The following is a 13656-nucleotide window of genomic DNA, read 5'->3' on the forward strand; positions in this document are numbered from 1 at the left end:
ATACTATTCAGAATATCTGGGTTGCTATTGACACTATCCGTCCTGTTCCCGTGAAAGAGGAATTGGTTTTCACACTGATCCTCTGCAATATTTCAAAGAGCAAGGTGCTACACATGAGTCATTGCACAGAATATCAGCAATGAAGGAGCAGTGTTATCAATTGTAAATCTTACATTCCTCTCAAATGATGTTCTTGAATATGGGAAATAACCTCCTCAGAGCTGCTACTGCTGGCCTTTCTTTTCATGTGTTAATCACCCCTGACTCTTGGCTGCCTTTGGAGCACCTATACAATTTGTACACTGCAGGCCTGCTCATGGCTCTGTACTCATAGGCTTCAAGATCATGTCACAAGTTTGTCAACCGTTTTGCCATGCATAAAGCACTGCCATTGAAATATCTCATTATGCCAGATTCTCAAAATAATATAATTTATGTATTCAAAGAGACTGTAAACCCTTTCATGGTTTGCGTACGTTGAATGTTCATATTGGAGCAAGGTTCTGCTAATGCCTTCTCAGACCTATAGACTAACACAGGTACTGCACAATTTGGTGGCTGTTTGAAAAGATCTCAAATATTTTTCTTTCCTACATGTATTTACATTCATTTTAGGGTAGTTTCATTGGTATTTCAAAAAAGATGATTGTCTGTAAAAGTGAAGAAAATTTGTTCATCCCAGGCATTTATATCCATCCCTCTATTGTACATTTCGTGTTTTATCCAGATTTGAAGGTACAATGTAAGGGAAATAATCAACTTAATTCTTTCTTCAGGATTGAGCAAATTTGCCAAACTGGCACGTTCAGTAACTCGGAGCCGATCTGTGCTGGTTTCACAGTTCTCTTCACACCTACCCAACCTCAAGGACACCACAAAGCAATCTCACCTCGCACATGTTAGTATGGTAGAAAAATTTTAAGCTGTCATTAATTCAAATCAGGTCAATTCTATCTTGAAGCAAAGGAAGAAACAGCTATGAATTGCAGTTTTCCTCTTATGTAGATGATATTAATAATGCATATTCTGCAACTTAGTTTACAGTAAAAATAAAAGTTTTCTGAAGAGTCATATGTTTATTTGGGATTGAAAGAAAATAAGTGAAGTATTATTATGTTTAATATAATATTTTATTTTAATAAACATATAAATATTTTGAGATATGAGACAAATAAATAACTAATTAGGTGTTCTTCTTGAAGGGATAAGAATACAGCATGTAATTTTTATTGTTATCGTTCAAGTAATAAGACCTTCAATATGTAATTCACAGTTGCAAATAGCCCGAGAAGTCAACATGTCAGATAAAAAGTGTAAAGAGTACTGCCCTAGTGCGTAAAGGGACAAAATGCAATATTTTCTCTAAATTACAAAATTCAATCTGGTTTATGTGTTTTATGAGATAATGCAAATATGTAACTGAGCTTCTCACAATCCTCTTAGAAAAATAAAATGACCCAGTCATTCCATCAGCCATTTGATAAAGGACAAATTAATCCATCTGGTGATTCATCTGTGTGATAATTATATCCATTTCATTAATATAAAATATGTCATTTTCACATTTGCTCTGGTGTAATAAATTTATTAAGTTTCATAGGAAGTAACAAAGATGGATGTATATATCAGAATAAGAAATTCCTTCCTTTCAATCTATAGTGCTGTAATCTGATATACCATGATATTCACAAATATGATTTTATTCCTACTTTCAAATATTTACAGAAATAGATTTTACATTTACTTTGAAATCATTGGCAATATATCCTTAGAAACAATCTGATAGTAATATTTGTATATGTTGATAAATATATCAAGTTATATAGTGAGTAAAATGTTTTAATATGACTTTGATTTCTGTGTTTCAATACTCCACACAATGATGGTGACTGGGATAACTACAGATGATGAGCCTGAATGCCGATGTGATGCCCCAGTACCGCCAGGAAGCACCCAAAACTCCGCCCCATATACTGTTACATTATTGTGCATTTAAGGCTATCTGGGATTGGATTATTCTATGCCTTACCTTCTACACGGCAATAATGGTGCCCTACAATGTCGCCTTCAAGAACAAAACTTCCGAGGATGTGTCACTACTTGTGGTGGATTCAATAGTGGATGTCATATTTTTTATTGATATTGTGTTGAATTTTCACACAACATTTGTGGGGCCTGGAGGAGAAGTGGTCTCGGACCCTAAAGTGATACGTATGAACTATCTCAAGTCATGGTTCATAATCGATCTGCTATCGTGTCTGCCTTACGATGTGTTCAACGCTTTTGATCATGATGAAGATGTAAGTAGTACCATGCCCTCTGGTGGCGTTGATTGTGGAAACTTGGTGAGAGAAGCTGCTGCCTCTGTGGATGCATTCGACCAGGACGTAAGTAGAAATCGCTCTTGTTGACCCAGGTGACTGCTACATCACCTTTACTTTTCACTTCAGAGGGAGTCATAAAATGTTTAATACATTTCTTACATTTATAAATATTATCAGAGCCATGAGTAACGAGTTCTATCATTGTCATCATGCTTATCTTCAGTACCAGTAGCCCTTTCACACCTGCCAACATCATAAATTATGGTTTTTTAATCATGTGTTACTTTGACTAATTCCTAAGTTAAAGGTTAAATGTATTCAGTGTTTTATGACTCAGCTAATATTTAAAACTATGATGTGACTTCCTAATCATTTTCCTGTTTATAAATTCTCTTTAATTTAATTTTCTTCGTATACAGTAATTTATTCTCTTTAAAAAATTGTTTTAAGAAAAATTATGTAATTGGTTGAATATAGATACCTCTGTTTGTCTGTCTCTTTACTTTATAATCATATTTCACTCCTTGTAGTGGGCCTTGCATATGAATGAGCAGTGTAGACTGCTACAATTAATTATCTTCTACAACACTAGTAGTATTCTCAGTACTTGTGAATGATTCACATAGATGGACATTTCTTCAACGTGCTAAGTATACAGTTTTTGTAACATGGAATACTGTGTAATTGTAGTAGAATACAAGCATAAGAACAATTTTCTTGCCTTGTGGTATTCACTGCTGAAGAATCTATTGCATGATATTGGGAAATGACAGACTAAGTTAGAGAAAATTAGAGATCTGTCAGTATTTTAGAACACTCTCATATTTACTGCTGGAGAGGATATGAAGCATAACTCGCCTGAAATAACTAATAGCATAATCATGAAGTTCATTACATTGTAAATTTTGTATTTGCATTTGTATTGCATGAAACATAATCAGAAACAAAACCAAATTTTGTATAACTGCATGAATCTCTGTTACAAACCCAGGGCAGAGATTCTGATAGTAAAATATAAAACACTGTATCTCCTACTGGTCGACTTAAATTCCACAGTAACATATATGTTTAAATTAATGACAATAATATAATTTTCCCAGTGTTTCTATAAACAGATTCTCAATATAATTAAGAGATTGTTACAAGGTAATATGTCTTGAAGAGCATACCAAAAAATATGGTGTAGAAGATGGAAGTGACATCATACTTTTAAGCACCCAGTGAGAGGAATATAATCCCACTCTCTGTTTTAGTAATTTTTTATCAGTAAATAACTTTTTTAAATTGGAAATTATTATAGTTTAAAAATAGATATTTGTTTTTATTGAATTATTTATTCAATTTAAATGTCCAACAATTTTTCTTGCACAATAAAATTAATAAATGCTAGCAGTAAACTAGACTGCACTGTATTAGTAACATCTTACAGAATAAATCTGTTTACTTGTTTGTAAATAAGTAAATATATAAATAATGTACATATCAATTTTAGAGTTTTATACTTTTAGAAGCCTGTTTTAAGTTGGAGAGTGTTAAAAAGACATGAGCTTTAAGCCCATTTTATTCACAAAACTTATGAGTTTAAATGGCTGCTGCATTTTCTAGAACAGAGAGTAGGAAGGGACACATCAACAGAAATCAGCAAGAGGTGGTGTCTATGCAGGTATATGCATTCTGCTATCTTGTCTGGAGATGTACTTTCCTATGGTCTTTCCGTGCTTCTATTTTCTTGTATGAACTGAATATTTTTCTTAGTATTTGTTTATGCTCTCTTAAAGCTGTTGTTATGATGACGTATGCTGCCATGCTGCACTGATTATAATGCTCTCCTTCTCTTTGCAATACCTTCAGTAGCAAATCTGTAAGTAGCTTATGTAAGATGAGGTTTCTGTTTTGAACTTATGCAGTTTGAGAAGCATGCTATTTGATAGAACTGTTGAAGGGTAACATCATTATTCATATGTCAACAGAAGTACCCATGAGGTAATTATTTTTATGCATGTATATATATTATATGCCTATAATTATGTTATTTTTTCAGTATGAAAATATTTTGTAGTATCATGTCTGTAAATGAATGAACACAAATATGTAGTAAGAGATGCTTTTATATACAGTTTTTTAAATGTTTATAAATCTATTTCTTCATATTAAAATTATATTTTTCGTACAAATGTAAGGTCAGCAGATAACTGGAGGAGTGAAATTAATTTATCAATCTCAAACTCTTATTCAGAAATTGTTTACAGAACTCACTTAGAACATAACGAAAACTTACTTGGCATTTCACGTGTCCACTGCTGTCATCTCATAACTTGCAAGTTTCTTTTTAAGTCACTTTTCACATTCATTTTTGTCTTTAATGCAACTCTGTTTATAATCTCTCCTCAATTGAAAGTAACATTGAAATCACAGTCAACTACTACATGTTTAATCCTTATTTGGCCATCCTCAGGCAACTGTTCACTTGTCAAAACCACTACACTGCGCTAGTTTCCACGTTAAAACATTCCAGTGTCATTATATTTGTGTTGTTCACATTAAGATAGGTTTGTTTTGGAACATAACTCTTTATCCTTTCCTGCGCCACTGTCCCATTGCGGCATCCATGTTTTCTGTAATGTATAGTATTGTCGCGTGCCGGGCGTATATCGCGACAAATAAATTCTCGATGTATTCGATGTAGCGAATTTTATTTCACATCCGCACTTACAATCACCCAAATTACAATCTGACGATTACTGCTATCTGCAGTATCACAATTAGTACACTCCAAATGCCAGAATACAACTGACTGGCTGACTCTACGTCTCGACTCGGCGGCTGTCACAGTACAACTCAGTACAACAACTGTGAATAGCCTTCGCTGCTCCTTATGTAACCTCGATCGGACCATACGGAAAACGGCCGCGTAATAGGCACCCTTTTTGCCTGGCGCTGTGTTGCTATGTAACGCTAGCGGAGGTAACCGCTGTTACTATCGTAACGTCGCCGCTGTTGACTCGCGTTGCCTAGCGACCGCGATATCCCTCGGTGACGTCACCGCGGAGGGGAGTGGCGGGGCGGGAACTCGCCTATTACGCGAGCGTTACGTTACCGCTGGGGAGGTAGGGGTCAACATGTCACAATATATATTTATGATCCTTCTTAATGTCAAATTTTACAGATTTGAATTTTGTTAATTGTTTTAATATTTCTTACTTGTGTTGTTTTATTTAGCCCTATGAATATAAGCATGGTGCTGTTATTTACATGACCCATTACTATGTATGTTCCCACTAGTCTAGTGTATGTCACTTGTATGGGCATTCTGTGTGATTGCTTAAATCACTAAATAATAGGTAAAAAAAAAAACTCCACATTTAGCCTGTGATGTGGACTTGTGAATATAATTGTAATTTTTAAAAATGATTGCAAAATCTTTAATTTTAAATAATTAGTCCATTATATTATGAAAAGAACAAAAGTTATATGTCATGTAACAGAAAAGTATAGCTTTTTCACAGTGTGTTATGGAATTCATTAAAAGTGAGTACCTACCCATACCATTTTGATTACTTTTAAATGATGTAATACCAATATAAAGCCAATTTGGAAGAAACACATATCCTGAGCTTTTCCGCACAGTAAAATGAAAATTTGAAAGTAACTAATATTCTCAAGCACTCTGTGGTTGTAACTGATTATAGATTGTAAAATAGGACACTAAATTTGTTACTGTTGAAATCTAGGGCCACATAATTTACCATGTTGTGACCAGGCAGAATTATAGAATATCATTTAAGGAAAGAATGATGAAATTTGTCACTGAAAACTGAAATAAGATGATGCTGAATTAGAAGTTCCCATGTTAGTGCCATTCAGCTAGGTAATTGCAAGCAAGTATGGAAATAAGTGTGTTAATGCTAAGCGCCTCCTTCAATTAGATGATTCTGCTGCCATTTTGAAGCGTATCTTGTGAAGTCATGCAGTGTACGTACCGTACGTCCAGTCACACTAAATATAATCATTAATCTCATTTGCTGAAAGCCCACTACAGTGCAAGATTTGAGGCTGTCATGGCGAGAATCAAGTATGCTTGCAGTCTTCTGCAATATTATGCAATGTAATTCCACAATATTCTACCAAATTACTTGGCGTCATAGTCCAGTAAATCTTATTCCTGGACGTATTACAAGTTTTGAATCACTGGCCCAGCAATGCTGGAGCTTTGTAAGTTAATTCTTAGTAATCAAATTGAAGTTCCTATAGCACACAACGTAGCACCTACATTTCAATAAATTATCACAAAAAATAATATGTTGTCAAGCCACCCTTGACTGCTAGAATAATGTAAAAGGATATAACATCAGGGTTACAAATGTAAGTACTGAAGCTTCATAATGCAAATAGTCACCAAAATTTCCATAATCTCACATGAAAATATAAGATCCACATTACTACAAAGAGATTTTAAAGTTGAGTAAGAATAGAAAATATCCATACTATCTTATATTTAAGAGCTAAGTAAATTCTACTGTATTCAATATTGGTGTTTTTAGAACCACGCTAATCACTGCTTATTACTTTTACCTAATAAGTGCATGACTTATTGGCATTATCACTGGGAATAGGCAACTAAAATCTGAGAAAAAAAAATTGCTTATTTTATTTGAAAGACTTGATGCTAAAGTTATTACCACAGTTAAGTAACTCAGATTGCACACTCTCCACTGACTTAATAATTGAGAAATAATAGACAAAATTATTATTATCAGCAGCCAAGATGATAAATTGTATATATATGTTTAACCCTACAAGTTTAAAAAATTTCAACCCCTATGAAAGCTGCTGGCTGGTCACGGTAGCTGAGCAGTCTAAGGCATGCACTGTCTTCGCTTGCTCAGATGCCAGGATCGTGGGTTCGAATCCCACTCAGGGCATGGATGTTTGTATGCATTTTTCTATGTTTGTATACAGGTAGAGGCCTTGTGACGAGCTGATCACCCGCCCAAGGAGTCCTACCGAATGTGTAAGATCTAGAAAAACTGAAGTGAACGGAGAAGTTCATGACGGTAGGCCTAGGCCCACTGGGGCTGTAGTGCCAAGGAAAAAAAAAATGAAAGCTGCTGTATCTGACAGCTTGTGACACCTCTTTCCACTTTAACCTGAATCACATACTTGTGAGCTTCCCATGTCAAGCAGAGTGTAGAATGGCTCAGACTGTCATCCCAAAATTGTTGTGGGTACACATGATTCCTGAAGATGGGCTTGGATGTTGACATAACTAGCACCAAAGAGTAAAACCAATAATAACTGCAGCAGCAAAAGAAGGAATAAGGAACTGGGAACCGAAGTGCCCAGGTCATGCAGGGTCAAAACAGACACTTGCAGATGATAGATAGGAACACAGCAAAAGAGGACACATGCAACATTATAAAGGAAAACAAACAAAGTGATATAAATATAACATAGTGCTGACATAGAATTGCAAATGTCAAGTTCAAAATTTGAGGAACAGTTGATGGTAAATAATATGATGGAAATTTAAATGGGCTGAAGTGCATATAACCGGCATAGTCTACACACAACTGCTTGTGGCTTACAGATAAAAAATATAGGAATACTTACAAAATAGGCCCCTTTAAACCATGCCCCAATACAGCAGGGTACAGTGTAACTCTGGCTTGCAGACTATATAGCTCAAGTCAGAAACAGACTTAATAGACTCTTAACAGGTCACAAACATGTAACTATAAATAAGGAAATAACATAAAATGTATGGAACCTAAACTTGTGAAAATACAATTACTCACCCTTCCAGACTAAACAAACATGAACTTACCCCTCACTAGGCCCCAGTCATATGTCTACTGGCAAAGAATTTCTAAGCAAATAAAGTAGTTCAAAAATGAATGTACCAAGATTTATCCTCGTGGGAATCTAAAACAGATGAACGACAGGGCAGGAAGCCTAGCGAGAGAAGGAGGAGGACAGAGAGGAAGGATGCTGCATAGGATAAAAGGGATGATATGACACTTGGCATACATGAACCAAGAAAAATGTGTGGTTGTCACGCCTGGAGAAATGGAGTAGCTAGTGGTTACGCTCTCAATATTGAGCCAGGAATGGCTCACAAAGACATTTCCTTGTGTAACCTACATTTGAAGTGCTCATATAGTTTCATATATCACACTTACTGATGAAGGAAGAGGAACAAAGTGACATTCTGGGAATTAAAACTAGCAGATATATGGCTAATTTGATAAATTTGAAGCTGTGATATAGCAAGAAGACATTTCAATTAATAACTAGATAATTCCACAAACTTGGTTGACAACACTTTTTTTTATTTATCCTTGGTAAGAGTGTACTTATGTCCATTCGATTTCCATACATCTTTCTAATATGCATTCATCTGAGGCATTATGTCAGCATTGTCTGCTACAGTCTTGTCACAATAACCAAGAAAGTGGACTGTTCATGCTACACTACTTACTGAAAGAATTGTGTAATTGTCTAACAGTATAATACACATTTTTCTCAAACTAAATAGACAGAGTATCTAAGGTTGTATAGTGACTAGACTAGGACTAGATGATTTAGTTATTAGGGTTCAGTTGTCAGGAGGGGCAAAAGAGGTTTCTAACTTCCACAAGTCCAGACTGTCTTTGGGCCCCACACAGTCTTCCAGTCAATGGTTACAAGGTGCTGTATTTTAAGAGGTAAAGCAGCCAAAGCATGAAGCAAACCACTCAAGTCCAAGTGCCAAGATTAAGAAACATGAAGCTGAGCTTCCACTCTCCCATACATTTTCATTGCAGTGTTTAATTAATTAAGCATCTGGCTAATATTACCTTATACATTTTTACAGCACAGTTGGTATAGCAACTGGCTACTAGCTGGACGACCGAGGGGTCGGAGTTCAAGTCGCAGTGGGGTCGAGAATTTTCCCTTCTCCATGTCGTCCAGATCGGGTCTGGGCTTCACCCAACCTCCTATCCAATGGGTACCAGGGGTTCTTTACTGAGGGTAAAGCGACCTCGGCGTGAAGCTAACCACTCAGCTCCAACTAGTGCTGAGGTCATGAAAATGTGGATCTATACAGCCACTTCCCCATATGCCTTCTTGTTGTATTACTGAATTAGTTGAGCACAGGGACATCTTCACCTTTCACTTGGACAGAATTATCTACGAGACTGAGTGCATCAAGGCAATATAAGATGCAGAACATATAAATTTGAAACATTAAAGCTTTCCTTTTCTTGAGAATGCATGATAACATTTAAATAAACACAGGTTGTTACTAAGGATTTGTATTTATTTGTGATTTTGTGTATTCTTATTATTAAATTTCTAATTTACAATACTAATTTTATAAAGACCTAATAAATTCTTAATATTTCTGTGGTACCTTGAATAATGCAGTGAGGATTCATGGATTCATTTGTAAAACACTTTCAGAGATGGAAAAACGTTTTCATCATAACTAAAATTAGAACCACATTTTCAAGATTTGTCCACATCTTTTAACATCATGAAGTAAACATAAATGTATAAAATATTTTAATTAGCAAACACAGACACTCCACTGTATGAAGTTTATGGACAACCCTTTGTACATTGCGGAGATTTTCATATATTTTTTTTTTTGTTGCAAGCCGTTTATCATGTATGTAAAACCACCTCAGACACCAAGAAGGCATGGAAATGTACTGTTATAGGAGAGTGCAAATTGAAAAGATGAACAGTGCAACAGCCGCTACTTAATAAAACAAGGAGATCTGACAAGAATTAATAAAGCCTGTTCTCTTATTACACTGATTCTACAAGTGTTATATAGTCGCCATAGTTAAATAATGTAACTAGCGCCAACCACGGAATCACCGAGTCAGTTTTGCCAAACACATGTTGTTATTTTCATCAGGAAATTATTGCATGATTTGTAATTACTAATTTGGAGCCTCCTCCTCCTTGCATAATTTCTATGATCAATGTTGTCTGGGTTCAAATCTCAGCTCAGGAGCCGGCAAATATTATCAAGAATTTTGTCTTCCCTGAGTCTGTACATGAAAATGCCAATGGGTACCTACCATTGAAGTGTTCAGTGCCTCCAGTTTGACAAACCTTTTGAGAACAGCCAAAAACATATTAGAACACTCGTTTAACCCACTTCTGTTGTGGGTCCTATTTCACTGAAACAGTATTACTGAGCAACACAGCTCTTCCACCAACACAGTTGGTGCCTGTCTATGAGTGTGGGAAACTATGTAAAATTAAATTTCAGCCAGAACTGTAGCCACCAAATTTTAACATTGGGTCCATCAGTTATGCTGTGACAGCTTCTTTCCAATTTATTTGTAACTAAATATCGTTAACATCTGACATTATATAATCTGAGCTGTTGAATGTGGTATAAAATAAGATGTTTGAAATTCAAAACCAGAAAGACACTGAACAGTGCTATTCTTGCAGTTAAATATGTAGGTTGATTATTTCCTCAAGTTATGTTGTATCAGTTCTGATGAACCAGCATGATTCAGCAGATCGTTTAGATTTCAAACTTTGTATAAGTTAATAATAACAATAACAGTAACAACATCATCATCACCACCATCATCATCATCATCATCATCAACAACAACAATAACAGTAATAATAATACAAATACTAATAACAATAACAATAATAATATAAATAGATGTAAGATTTGAAGTTTTCATGGTAGTGACTATGAAGAATGTCGTCTTCTGGGATGTGGCTCCATGTACACCTTGTGTGAACCGACGTTTCTGAGGAACGTCGGTTCACACAAGAGCTACATGGTGCCACATCCCAGAAGATGACATTATTCATGAAGAAATATATTTCAAATAATATTCAGTATTTTCAAGTGAAATAAAGTCACATATGTAAACAAATGGACATACAGTTCAAAAGGCATGATAAAGAACAGAAACAACTCCATTCTAATATGTACCACACCTAATAATGTGATATTCCTGCATAAATTTTTTGGTATGCAGTTTGTCTGACTTACACCATTGGCCAGCTAGAGTGCATGCATTACGTTTGTTCAACTAGCTGACCTATGTGAGCCATATGTGTACACTTGCATTATTAATTGCTGACTGGTCTAAAGATGAACCCCCAAAAGGCATGAATTATGTACATACATTTGCTTTTGGCATATATTAATAATACTGGGCATTTGATTAGTGTTTGCATGGCTGGTTTTCAAACGCATTTGTACCATATTTTCTTAAATACTAATAGTTCATATATATATTGGAATGTTTCAGTAGAACTGTATTATATCTGAGATATGTGGAAATACTGTAGGTAATTAATCATATTTAATTCTGTGACCATATTTTTCCATTAGGGTGAAATGATAAACTCAAATTAGCAGTTACAGTATTTTTGAATTTATGATTATAAGATATATGTTAATAGGATTTTAAAACTTCCAATTTTTTAACCTTCATATATAATTCTTTGGTAGGGTGAAATGGTGTGTGTGTGTACAAATACCGTGAAATATATATACAGGGTGTTTCACGACTTTAGGGCATAACTGCAGGAGGTGATTTCCTAGGTCTATGTGATCAAAAAAGCTCGATTTTTGACGGTTACAGAGTTATGACCCTTTTTTCATTCCCATACACGCCCTCATGTGAACTGTGTCTGTCATCTGGTGGGTCGTTATTTTTAGCCAGCTACAGACAGAGAGTTCTCGTTATCTCGACACTTGAGAGGTACCTAAGGCGTGGTGGGTTGGTATGTCCAGTGCGGTTCACAACCGAGCGGCAGCCTGTGTTGCAGCCAGCGGTAGCATTTTCGAAAATCAGCTTTAAGCACCAATAAATTCAAATTAAAGGTAATTTCACGAAGTTAACTTTACAGTCATACTTTAAATGTATCATGTATTATGCTGGTTTATTATTTTGTTCCGTTTATTGTCAGTAATCGTTACCTTCTATTCTGAGTTAAATCGGTCATAACTCCGTAACCATCCAAAATCAGACACATGTTTATATGAACTTTTTTGATCACAAAGACCTAGGAAATCACCTCCTGCAGTTATGCCCTAAAGTCGTGAAACAATCTGTATCTATATATATATATGAATACCATTTCACCCTCCCAAAAATTATAACAATACAAAATACAGTTTAACAGTCACCAGCTAATCACAGATTTGTTCTGCACATAGGCTAGTACAAGATTTTAATTTCCTTATAAGTATAAAATTGATTTCTTTTTAGCATTTCTTCATTACTAAATTACTCAAAACTCTTCTCGTCCTTCAGTCACTGTGTAAAGGTTCAAATGATTTTGTCATTGATAACACATCATATATGAGGTTTTCATGTGCACCAATATCAACAAGGCGAGCATTGTATAGCAACTGGGACAACAAGATTCATACAGCTTGAAGCCACATGGTTCTTGCAGCTTTGTGAACAGATGTGTATTCTCTTTTATTGTCTGACCCAGCACCTCTTTGGCTGGTTACAGCATAAGATTAAATATTATATTTCCTGCAAACTGAAGTATTTTATCATAAAGTACATAATTAATCTTTCAGTGTCATGTAAAATATAGCCTTTTTGTGTAATACAGTATAAATGTTAAATCTACTTGTTTGAAAAGTGTAATGATAAATGATAAGATAATTTTGTTTTGAAAATATTCCAAGATTTATAGAAGGTACACAAACATTCACAATTGCAAGAAACTTGTATCTTCTGCTGCATGCACAGTCGAGGACAATATAAAGGCCTAATTTGTTAGTTAGCCAATACAATTTTGTGCGTGTGTTATGTTTAATTGCCAGTCACAGTAGCCACACTGTCTAAGGCATGAACTGTCTTCGCTTGCTGGGACGCTGGGTTCATGCTTTTGAATCCCACTTAAGGCATGGGTGTTTGGTGTGTGTATGTGTTTATTCTGTGTTTGTGTTGTCCTGTGTTTGGGTAGAGGCCTTGCAACGAAATGATCACTTGCCCGAAGAGTCCTACCACCGTTAAAAAGCAGCTGTATTTAATTATTTACATTTATTTGGGTTGGAATTCTTAAATTCATTTTATATGCAAGGAAAGGAAGTTTTGTGATAGTTTCAGATTTATGTGTGATAATTTATTAGGAGATACTGTCACAAATGCATACTTTAATACAAACTTAGTTGCAGGGTCAGTGTAATGGAAAATAAATTGCACTGTAGTTGTTTTGTGTGGCTTGGAAAAAGACGTATAATTGAAGTACTGAATATCAGAAGATTTTAAAAATACTCGTACTTAAAAGGATATGCACATGGGGCTAAATGTAAATTGAAAGTGAGGGAACAAGT

At 35.2% G+C, this 13656-nt stretch overlaps 1 protein-coding gene across 5 annotated transcripts in view; it reads left to right on the plus strand.

Moving 5' to 3' along the window:
- LOC111866334 (potassium voltage-gated channel protein eag) overlaps positions 1-13656 on the plus strand; it is a 190571-nt gene that overhangs the window by 149815 nt on the left and 27100 nt on the right. For all 5 annotated transcript variants that reach the window (XM_033752204.1, XM_033752205.1, XM_023855178.2 and 2 more), the window contains 2 exons: positions 777-898; positions 1905-2300. In XM_033752204.1, coding sequence (XP_033608095.1) covers positions 777-898; positions 1905-2300 — 518 coding nt within the window. The remainder of the gene's footprint in view (positions 1-776; positions 899-1904; positions 2301-13656) is intronic.

This window comes from Cryptotermes secundus, unplaced genomic scaffold, assembly GCF_002891405.2.
Source record: "Cryptotermes secundus unplaced genomic scaffold, Csec_1.0 scaffold40, whole genome shotgun sequence".
Classification (NCBI taxonomy): domain Eukaryota; kingdom Metazoa; phylum Arthropoda; class Insecta; order Blattodea; family Kalotermitidae; genus Cryptotermes; species Cryptotermes secundus.